Source organism: Nerophis ophidion, linkage group LG21 (genome assembly GCF_033978795.1).
Source record: "Nerophis ophidion isolate RoL-2023_Sa linkage group LG21, RoL_Noph_v1.0, whole genome shotgun sequence".
NCBI lineage: Eukaryota > Metazoa > Chordata > Actinopteri > Syngnathiformes > Syngnathidae > Nerophis > Nerophis ophidion.
Genome location: NC_084631.1, coordinates 27,713,573 through 27,726,132, shown reverse-complemented (window position 1 = coordinate 27,726,132; position 12,560 = coordinate 27,713,573). Strand labels below are relative to the sequence as shown.

At 41.1% G+C, this 12,560-nt stretch overlaps 1 protein-coding gene across 1 annotated transcript in view; it reads right to left on the bottom strand.

The window, feature by feature from the left end:
- Positions 1 to 12,560, bottom strand: part of satb1a (SATB homeobox 1a) — a 91,059-nt gene that overhangs the window by 66,329 nt on the left and 12,170 nt on the right. The window contains exon 2 of the mRNA XM_061882415.1: positions 4,675 to 4,904. Coding sequence (XP_061738399.1) covers positions 4,675 to 4,891 — 217 coding nt within the window. The 5' untranslated portion in view covers positions 4,892 to 4,904. The remainder of the gene's footprint in view (positions 1 to 4,674; positions 4,905 to 12,560) is intronic.

The window sequence follows — 12,560 nt, the reverse complement described above, 5'->3', positions numbered from 1 at the left end:
GTAGCCACAGTGACAACCCGATCGAAGACTGTAGTCACAGTGACAACATGACACTCTAATTAAAGACTACTCACGGTGACAACATGACACCCTGATTAAAGACTACTCATCGTGACAACATCACACCCTGATTAAGACTGTAGCCACAGTGACAACCCGATCAAAGACTGTAGACACAGTGACAACATGACACCCTAATTAAAGACTACTCACGGTGACAACATGACACCCTGATTAAAGACTACTCATCGTGACAACATCACAGCCTGATTAAGACTGTAGTCACAGTGACAACGTAACAGCCCGATTTAAGACTGTCTTCACAGTGACATGACACTCTGACTAAAGACTGTGGTCAGAGTAACAATATGACATCCTGATTAAAGACTGTACTCACAGTGACATTATACTCGTGGTGACAACATGACACCCTAATTAAAGGTTGTAGTCACGGTGTCAACATGACATTCTGATTAAAGACTGTACTCACGGTGATAGCATGACACCCTGATTAAAGTCTGTACTTGCAGTGACAACATTACACCCTGATTAAGGACTGTAGTCACAGTGACAAGATGACCCTCTGATTTAAGACTGTACTCACAGTGACAACATTATACTCCGATTAAAGACTGTACTTGTGGTGACAACATGACACCCCGATTAACGACTGGTAGGGATGGCAACATGACAGCCCGAATTAAAACTGTACTCACGGTGACAACATGACTAAAGACTGTAGTCACAGTCACACCATGACAACCTAATTAGAGACTATAGTCACAGTGACAACATGACACCCAAATTCAAGATTGTAGTCACAGTGACAAGGTGAAACCCTGGTAAAAGACTGCAGTCAGTGACAACATGATACCCTGATTAAAGACTGTAGTCACAGTGACAACGTAAGAGCCCAAATTAAGACTGCAGTCAGTGTCAACATGACACCCAGATTAAAGAATGTACTCACAGTGACAACATGACACCATTATTAAAGGCTATAGTCATAGTGACAGCATGACACCCAGATTCAAGATTGTAGTCACAGTGACAACGTGACAGCCCGCTCGAAGACTGTAGTCACAGTGACAACACGACACCCTAATTAAAGACTACTCACGGTGACAACATGACACCCTGATTAAAGACTACTCACGGTGACAACATGACACCCTGATTAAGACTGTAGTCACAGTGACAAAGTAAAAGCCCAATTTAAGACCGTAGTCACAGTGACAACATGACACACTGATTAAAGACTGTAGTCACAGTGACAACGTAACAGACCGATTTAAGACTGTAGTCACAGTGATAACATGACACCCTGATTAAAGACTGTAGTCACAGTGACAACCTAATTAAAGCTTGTAGTCACGGTGTCAACATGACACCCTGATTAAAGACTGTACTCATGGTGACAACCCTGATTAAAGTCTGTACTTGCAGTGACAACATTACACCCTGATTAAGGACTGTAGTCACAGTGACAAGATGATACCCTGATTAAAGACTGTAGTCACAGTAACATGACAGTCTGATTTAAGACTGTAGTCACGGTGTCAACATGACACCCTGATTAATGATTGTACTCACGGTGACAACATGATACTCCGATTAAAGACTGTACTCGTGGTGACAAAATTACACCCTGATTAAAGACTGCTTTCACAGAGACAACATGACACCCTGATTAACGACTGTGGTAACAGTTACAACATGACAGCCCGATTTAAGACTGTACTCACGGTGACAACATGACACCCTGATTAAAGACTGTACTCTCAGTGACAACATGACACCCTTATTAAAGGCTGTAGTCATAAAGACAACATGACGCCCTGATTAAAGACTGTAGTCACAGTGACACCATGACAACCTAATTAGAGACTATAGTCAGTGACAACATGACACCCAGATTCAAGATTGTAGTCACAGTGACAAGCTGAAACCCTGGTAAAAGACTGCAGTCAGTGACAACATGATACCCTGATTAAAGACTGTAGTCACAGTGACAACGTAACAGCCCAAATTAAGACTGTAGTCACAGTGACGACATGACACCCTGATTAAAGCTTATAGTCGCGGTGTCAACATGACACCCTGATTAAAGAATGTACTCGCAGTGACAACATGACACCCTTATTAAAAGCTGTAGTCATAGTGACAGCATGACACCCAGATTCCAGATTGTAGTCACAGTGACAAGGTGAAACCCTGATTAAAGGCTGTAGTCACAGTGACAACATGACACCCTGATTAAAGCTTATAGTCACAGTGTCAAAATAACACCCTGATTGAAGACTGTACTTGCAGTGACAGCATGACACCCTTATTATAGGCTGTAATCATAGTGACAACATGACACCCTGATTAAAAACTGTAGTCACAGTGACAACGTAACAGCCCGAGTTTAGACTGTAGTCACAGTGACAACATGACACCCTGATCTAGGACTGTAGATGACAGCCTGATTAAAGACTGTACACGCAGTGAAAACATGACACCCTAATTAAAGACTGTAGTCACGATGACCACATGACACCGTACTTAAATCCTGTAGTCACGGTTACAACATCACACCCACCTTTCACAACACTGCAGTCTGAAACATATACACAAGTATCACATATGTATTGTTGCATCTCACTGACACATACAAAGTCTCCAAGGCACAAGCCTATTAGAAGGCATCCAGTAACAAACATGTCCGCATTATTAAATTTACTGCGTCATGAGCTTAACTTCATGAATTATTGTGGCCACCAGTTGGCAAAACGATTACCACTCCACTTCTACTCAAAGGGGAACTGCACTTTTTGGGGAATTTTGCCTATTGTTCGCGATCATTATGACTACAAATGTATTTTTAATGCATTCTGAATATTAAAGAAATGCGATCAAAATGTTTGCTTACAAAGGAGTCTATGAGAGTCACTCTCTTCTGCATATAAAGCCCTTAAAACATGCGAACACCTCCAGTAGGGTTTTAATACATCCATCTATCCATTTTCTACCGCTTATTCCCTGTTTTAGTACATTATGTAAGTATATATGTCATGTAGTAACATTTATAATAACATTTAGTATTTACATATTTTCATAATTTTAAGCATACATATAATTTTAAAAATGCATCACTTTTGCTTTTTTCTTCTCCATCACTGATTATCACTCACTTCAGACTTTATAAGAGCCAACAAACACAATAAAACATCACTTACAGTACAATGCCTGCTGTCAGTAGGATTCCGACTACTAGAATGTTCATATATTCCCATTTAGCCTCTTAAGGCCCGAGCTGTTTGTTTACATGATTTTTGTGTTTCTCTTTGCAATTTGGGCTTATTGGACCCTAATTAGGATCAAAACTAATCATCTCATGTACTGAGTCCATAAGTACACAAAAGTGTACTTCATATGTAGTGACAGAGATAGATATCTTTTTTAAACTTAGTCATATTTGAAAACAGCTAAGTGTTGTGCATGCGTAGACCTTGAAGCTTGGAATGTAACTATCAGCCATAACACCCTTCTTATCTCAAATGTCCCAGGCTTAGAAGGAGAATAGATATGTGTATTCGTTCCGGAGGGTGGGGGCGAGGGAAATAGTGTAAAAGGCGGACTTCCGTAATGTTTTCAAATCAACTTGGGCGATGCGATTTGAATGTGTCGTGCATAGATTTGGTCTCCCAAAGCTTTGGAATAAAGGTCAAAATAAGATACTCTGTCTGGGATTCATTTAAAACCAGCTTATGTGTCATCGAAAGAACCTGGGCGGGTGACCAGTAGAAGATCTGGTCCAAACGCAACAGTAGTGACATGCAAATGTTTATTTTTACTTTTTTTTTTTGCCCAAATTCCATTGTATGTTATACTCTTCTGACACCACCACATGGCAGTATTAGTGTCCATATGTCGGCATAAGACCCCGATTCAGTAGTGTACACATTTTGGAAATAAGAACTAAAGGATGCTGTCCACGCATGTGGCCACTAAGTCCTTAGAGGTTAAATTAAGCATGACTCATAATCTTCACCAATAAACGAGTATAAACAAGCGTCTTTTCCAGTCGTTCTTGCCATTTGCTGGTCTAAATTGGCTGTCAAAGTGTACTGACTCGTAGGAATACGTCCTCATCATTCTACTATCCAGGTGAGAGGCATGATTTATGATTTAAAATAAAGTTTGACCGCAAAGGAACATCTTAGATACACAAACTAGTGATCACGTCGCCACTATAAATAGTTGGCCAGCGTTAGCACTCATAATAACAATATCACTAATACTTGTTAATAATCAATTTGTGAAATGTAAATGGAGGATTGTTGGCACTTTTTGAATGTTTTTATTGGGTTTTACGTGCGGAATAGAGGACTTCCCGTTTGCTCAGCTGCAAGCAGACTTTAATTGATGTTTATTTACGAGTTATAATGCATGAACAAATAGCATCAAACCTTTTCTAACATTCCAAACTAATACAAGTACGATTGAGTGTTGGATCAATAGCGACCCATACTCCTATATCGGTATTGTATGGGAAGGGAAAAAGTTGTGTTGGGACACCCCTTTCTTTGTTAGCATTATTTGAAAGATAACTTATTGTTGTTCTCCAACAGAAGAGCTGCTCCTGCTAGCGTATCTCCAAAGTAATTCCAAAGATGAACAAGGTCTTACCTCTTAACTGGGAGCTCCTATGCTTCCCAGCAGAAGGTTTCTGGGCCAGAAAGGCTTTTTGGATCCCCGGACTCTCCTGCAGGCTCCTGTCTTGCTGCGCTGAGCATCCAGCGGCTCCATGTTGCTCCAGACGGACCATCTTGGCAGGAGGAGGCCGAGGGTCTGCGGGGGGATCGGCGCCCTCTGCTCTCTTGGCTCCATGACACAGAAGGTCCATCTGTGGGCTCACACTGCAGGCACAAAGACATTCGTAAAGACTGGATGTGTCTACGAAGGTTCTCGTTCATGCAGGTCTTCCTGGACTCTTCTGCTGACTGGGAGTGGACCGTATAACCGGCCGTGCTGATACCATACTCACACTAAATCCTGTATTGAACACTATATTTACTATTTAGGGTGAGGTTTGCAGTATTAAATCCTGTATTCAACAATATTTACAATTTGGGGTGAAGTTTGTAGTACTAAATCCTGTATTGAAGACTATATTTACTATTTAGGGTGAAGTTTGCAGTATCAAATCCTGTATTTAACACAATATTTACTATTTAGGGTGAGGTTTGCAGTATTAAATCCTGTATTCAACAATATTTACAATTTGGGGTGAAGTTTGTAGTACTAAATCCTGTATTGAAGACTATATTTACTATTTAGGGTGAGGTTTGCGGTACTAAATCCTGTATTGAAGACTTTATTTACTATTTGGGGTGAAATTTGCAGTACTAAATCCTGTATTGAAGACTTATTTACTATTTGGGGTGAGATTTTCAGTACTAGATCCTGTATTGAACACTCTATTACTATTTAGGGTGAGGTTTGCAGCACTATATCCTGTATTGAAAACTATATTTACTATGGGGTGAAGTTTCCGGTACTAAATCCTGTATTTAACACTATATTTACTACTTGGGGTGAGGTTTGCAGTACTAGATCCTGTATTGAACACTATTTACTATTTAGGGTGAGGTTTGCAGCACTAAATCCTGTATTGAACACTATACTATCTATTTGGTGTGAGGTTTACAGTACTAGATCCTGTATTGAATACTCTATTTACTATTTGGGGTAAAGTTTGAGTACTAAATCCTGTATTGAACACTATATTTACTATTTAGGGTGAGGTTTTCAGTATTAAATCCTGTATTTAACACAATATTTACTATTAGGGGTGAGGTTTGCAGTACTAAATCCTGTATTAAACACAATATTTATTATTTAGGGTGAGGTTTGCGATACTAAATCCTGTATTGAAGACTATTTACTATTTGGGGTAAAGTTTGCAGTACTAAATCCTGTATTGAACACTATATTTACTATTTAGGGTGAGGTTTGCAGTACTAGATCCTGTATTGAACAGTATATTTACTATTTGGGCTGAGGTTTGCAGTACAAAATCCTGTATTGAACACTATATTTACTATTTAGGTGTGGTATGCAGTACTAAATCCAGTATTGAACACTTTATTAACTATTTGGGGGGAGCTTTGCAGTACTAATGCTGTATTGAACACTTTATTTCCTATTTGGTGTGACGTTTGCAGTATTAAATCCTGTATTGAACTATATAATAATATTTGGGGTAAGGTTTGCAGTATTAAATCCTGTAATGCACACTTGATTTACTATTGGGGTGAGGTTTGCAGTAATAATCCTGTATAAAACACTATATTTACTATTCAGGGTGAGGTTTGCAGTGCTAAATCCTGTATTGAACCCTTTACTTACTATTTGGGGTGAGGTTTGCAGCACTAAATCCTGTATTCAACACAATCTTTAGTATTTAGGGTGAGGTTTGCAGCATTAAATCCTGTATTCAACACTTGATTTACTATTTAGGGTGAGGTTGGCAGTACTAAATCCTGTATTGAACACTATATTAACTATTTGGGGTGAGGTTTGCAGTACTAAATCCTGTATTCAACACAATATTTACTATTTAGAGTGAGGTACTCTTATTGGTACAATATGTAATTGGTGTGAATAAAGATGTGAAAAATGTCATATTGGGGTGCATGAATATGAGTAGGAAATACTGTTACAAACTTGTGTGTGGTGTTGCTGCCTTATTTGGGATTATTCCAGCCAGGGTTGGGCGATATATCGATATACTGGATATATTGCGGGTTTGTCGCTGTGCGATATAGAAAATGACTTTATCGTGATATTCGAATATACGTTCTCACGCAGTTGCTTTTAACTGCGGGCATTACACTACAGGCTCTTCCCACTCCTTTTCTCTTCTTCTCAGACAGAATGCGCACCTTCTTACATACGTCACATACTGTCACGTCATACGTCACATACGTCACATACGTACACGCCCTCGCGGAGCAGAGAGGTAGCAGACTGGGTAAAGTTAGCTGCGATGCTAGCGAAGTGGTAATACGAGAGAAAGAAGGTGCCAATCTGGTAACAAATGAAGGAAGAATTAATTCCCAAGAAAAACAGCAGGGGGTCCATCGTCTGGCGGTGGTTTGGCTTCAAGTGGGAATATTTGGAACAGACAACCGTAATTTGTCAAGTGTGGGGCAAAAGTGTTGCTACGAAAAGTAGCATTACTGCTAAAAAGATGGCGGCGCCCGGACGGGCTGCGACCTCGGGAGGCTCTTGCTAAAGATGGAACATTTGGCAGAAATACCGGACAATTCTACAAACTTTATGGCTGGCTCACATCGTGGTCACTCCGTGATCACGTACGACCGCCAGACACTTCTGGATGTGGACTGATAGACGCGTGCGTGCTAAACGTACTAACTAGCATGGGAATACGTCGGCGGCTACATCCAGCGGCCTGTGAAGCAGGGGAGTCTAGTAGCAGTGGGGGCCGTCTACGGAGCAGACGCCAGCGGTGTGATCGGAAACGCGGATATTGCCCGTCCGCTTAAAGGGGGTGGGGGGGTCGCACTAATATACAACGAAAACTTTAACCTTAGTCCTAACATAAATAATAAATATAAATCGTTTGAGGTGCTTACTATGAGGTCTGTCACACCGCTGCCTCTACACCTGGTTGTTATCTACCGCCCCCCAGGGCCCTATTCGGACTTTATCAATGAATTCTTAGAGTTCGTTACTGATCTAGTGACACGCGCCGATGATATAATCATAATGGGGGACTTTAATATCCATATGAATACCCCATCGGACCCACCGTGCGTAGCGCTCCAGACTGTAATTGATAGCTGTGGTCTCACACAAATAATAAATGAACCCACGCATCGCAACGGTAATACGATAGACCTAGTGCTTGTCAGGGGTATCACTGTTTCCAAAGTTACGATACTCCCGTATACTAAAGTATTGTCCGATCATTACCTTATAAAATTCGAGGTTCAGACGCATGTTCGTCAAACTAATAATAATAATAACTGCTATAGCAGCCGCAACATTAATACGGCCACGACAACTCTTGCTGACCTACTGCCCTCGGTAATGGCACCATTCCCAAAGTATGTGGGCTCTATTGATAACCTCACTAACAACTTTAACGACGCCCTGCTCGAAACCATTGATAACATAGCACCGCTAGAGTTAAAAAAGGCTCCAAAAAAGCGCACCCCGTGGTTTACAGAAGAAACTAGAGCTCAGAAATTATTATGTAGAAAGCTGGAACGCAAATTGCGCACGACTAAACTTGAGGTGCACCATCAAGCATGGAGTGATGGTTTAATAACTTATAAACGCATGCTTACCTTAGCTAAGGCTAAATATTGAAGTCATTAGAAAGGAGATTAAAGACAATGCGTCCCAGCTACAACGGGGTTCTATTAACACTGATACGATGCTATATACGGCGGATACTGCCCTCCAAAATAGTTTCTCTCTTTTGAGGAAATAACATTAGAGGAATTGTTACAACGTGTAAATGGAATAAAACAGACAACATGTTTACTTGACCCTCTTCCTGGGAAACTGATCAAGGAGCTCTTTGTATTATTAGGTCCATCAGTGCTAAATATTATAAACGTATCACTCTCCTCGGGCACTGTTCCCCTAGCATTCAAAAAAGCGGTTATTCATCCTCTTCTTAAAAGACCTAACCTCGGTCCTGACCTCATGGTAAACTACCGACCGGTGTCTCACCTTCCCTTTATTTCAGAAATCCTTGAAAAATTTGTTGCGGAGCAGTTAAATGAACACTTAGCGTCTAACAGTCTATGTGAAACCTTTCAATCCGGTTTCAGGGCAAATCACTCCACGGAGACAGCCCTCGCAAAAATGACTAATGATCTATTGCTAACGATGGATTCTGATAATGTGACCTCGGACTACGTTAAGGTAATGTGTGGAGTTCCCCAGGATTCGGTCCTTGGCCCTGCACTCTTCAGCATCTACATGCTGCCGCTAGGTGACATCATACGCAAATACGGTGTTAGCTTTCACTGTTATGCTGATGACACCCAACTCTACATGCCCCTAAAGCTGACCAACACGCCGGATTGTAGTCAGCTGGAGGCGTGTCTTAATGAAATTAAACAATGGATGTCCGCTAACTTTTTGCAACTCAACGCCAAAAAAACGGAAATGCTGATTATCGGTCCTGCTAGACACCGAACTCTATTTAATAATACAACTCTAACATTTGACAACCAAACAATTAAACAGGGCGACACGGTAAAGAATCTGGGTATTATCTTTGACCCAACTCTCTCCTTTGAGGCACACATTAAAAGCGTTACTAAAACGGCCTTCTTTCATCTCCGTAATATCGCTAAAATTCGCTCCATTCTGTCCACTAAAGACGCTGAGATCATTATCCATGCGTTTGTTACGTCTCGCCTCGACTACTGTAACGTATTATTTTCGGGTCTCCCCATGTCTAGCATTAAAAGATTACAGTTGGTACAAAATGCGGCTGCTAGACTTTTGACAAGAACAAGAAAGTTTGATCACATTACGCCTGTACTGGCTCACCTGCACTGGCTTCCTGTGAACTTAAGATGTGACTTTAAGGTTTTACTACTTATGTATAAAATACTACACGGTCTAGCTCCATCCTATCTTGCAGATAGTATTGTAACATATGTCCCGGCAAGAAATCTGCGTTCAAAGGACTCTGGCTTATTAGTGATTCCCAAAGCCCAAAAAAAGTCTGCGGGCTATAGAGCGTTTTCCGTTCGGGCTCCAGTACTCTGGAATGCCCTCCCGGTAACAGTTCGAGATGCCACCTCAGTAGAAGCATTTAAGTCTGACCTTAAAACTCATTTGTATACTCTAGCCTTTAAATAGACTCCCTTTTTAGACCAGTTGATCTGCAGTTTCTTTTCTTTTTCTTCTATGTCCCACTCTCCCTTGTGGAGGGGGTCCGGTCCGATCCGGTGGCCATGTACTGCTTGCCTGTGTATCGGCTGGGGACATCTCTGCGCTGCTGATCCGCCTCCGCTTGGGATGGTTTCCTGTTGGCTCCGCTGTGAACGGGACTCTCGCTGCTGTGTTGGATCCGCTTTGGACTGGACTCTCGCGACTGTGTTGGATCCATTGTGGATTGAACTTTCACAGTATCATGTTAGACCCGCTCGACATCCATTGCTTTCCTCCTCTCTAAGGTTCTCATAGTCATCATTGTCACCGACGTCCCACTGGGTGTGAGTTTTCCTTGCCCTTATGTGGGCCTACCGAGGATGTCGTGGTGGTTTGTGCAGCCCTTTGAGACGCTAGTGATTTAGGGCTATATAAGTAAACATTGATTGATTGATTGATAAAATGTAACATCATTTGAAAAGTCACCTGCCAGAGAATGAAGAGTGCTTACTCCGAATGTCAACATCTCCGTTCGGTGCCACACCAACAAAATGCCGAGGCAACCATTTCCACATCAACACCGTGTTAAAAAAAAAAAGTCAACAACAGAAGGAGACAACGTTTGCAGTAACCTACCACATAGCAAAGGACAAACACTTATGTGATTTCCTATTATGCAGCTCATTTTTTTGACAGTTATTAAAATATCTTGTGTGACATCATGCACAAAAGTGCACTTTATTTGTTTTAAACTGTTGTAGTGGCATTCTGTACAAAAAGTGCACTTCCCTGTTGTTTTGATATATCATTTTAGTGACATCATGCACAAAAATGCACTCATAGATTGTTTTGAAATGACTCTGACAATCTTGCACTTTCTGTTTTGGAAATGACATGAATGTTTGTGCTGCTGCTTAATAACTGTTTAATCAATACAGTTTTGCAAAATTGACTTAGTTGTGATTTCCTTCTCTGCATGAACGTTTAAAATGAGCATATATTAATGCAGTATGAACAAGAATGTTTTAATGCAGACACAGAATCATCTTACTGCTGTGATTATATGCATCAAGTGTTCAGTCAAGGCTTAGGCAAAATATCGAGTTATATATTGTGTATCGCGATATGGCCTAAAAATAGAGATATTAAAAACAGGTCATATCGCCCAGCCCTAATTCTAGCTGATTATCAGATCCGACCCGTGTTTTTTTTTCCATGCATAGCAGCGGCACCTGAAGTGAACGTAACAGCATGTCAGTATTACGCCAATTAAAAAACACAGATAGCAGTATCATTTTATAAGAATTTTAACGGTCCTTTGGAACCAGTAGCAACAAATACTGGCACTCGATATACATCCCTCGGTACTACTGTACAAAAAAAAAAGCAGGAAAAAAGTGAACCGACAAGTATTTTGCACACGTTTTCTTTTCAACAACACATCCAATTATCAAATACTATTTTAATAAGACAAGTTCTGTCTTTTTAGCGAACATGTTGTCAAAGGTACATCTTGCTATATTGCTAAAATGTTTGTTAGTTAGTCGTGATGAATTTAAATCAAATGTACTGGTTTGGCAGCGCTGCAGTTACTTGTATGTTGTGACCGAGCAAGTAGCGTAGCAAACGTTCAAAGTAGCCTTCAGTGGGATGAAGTGCAACAAATAATCCATCAATTTGATTCATGCAATTATTGTCATTATATTCTGGCGGTTTGAGTCATTGTTTAATACGGGGGTCAGTTTTATTTTAGCGCCGCCCTCGTGGCTCCCTGGAGCTTTTGGACTGGACTTTCACAATAATATGTTAGACCCACTTGACGTCCATTGCATCCGGCTCCCTTAGAGGGCGTGTGGGGGGTCCGCGGTCCTCTCCAAGGTTTCTCATAGTCATTCACATCCCACTTGGTAGTGAGTTTTTCCTTGACCTTTTGTAGGCTCTGAACCGAGAATGTCGTTGTAGCTTGTGCAGCCTTTTGAGACACTTGTGATTTAGGGCTATATAAATAAACATTGACGGATTGATTGATTTTCAAGGATGTGGTGAAAATGGAAAAAGATGAAAATTAATATGGATTTTGTTTTACTTTGGTGTCTGTCGGAGGACAAAAATGACACACACTTTCCTAATTGTTAGAAATCCCACTGTTTGTGTTAAACATACTTCACTGATGAGAGTATTTGGCAAGCAATGTATTGTCCTACTAATTTCCCTCTGTCTCATTTTGTCCACCAAACGTTTTATGCTGTGCTTGAATGCACAAAAGGTGAGCTTTGTTGATATTATTGATTCACTCGAAGTGCTTATCAGGCATATTTGGTCACTGTGTGGCGCAGTGGAAGAGTGGCCATGCGCAACCCGAGGGTCCCTGGTTCAATCCCCACCTAGTACCAACCTCGTCACATCTGTTGTGTCCTGAGGAAGACACTTCACCCTTGCTCCTGATGGGTGCTGGTTAGCTGCCGTGCATGGCAGGCAGCTCCCTCCATCAGTGTGTGAATGTGTGTGAATGGGTAAACGTGGAAGTAGTGTCAAAGAGCTTTGAGTACCTTGAAGGTAGAAAAGTGCTATACAAGTACAACCCATTTATCATTTATTATTTATAATCCATGTGTGGAGTGGGGTGTGGCCTGCGGACCTGCAGCGAA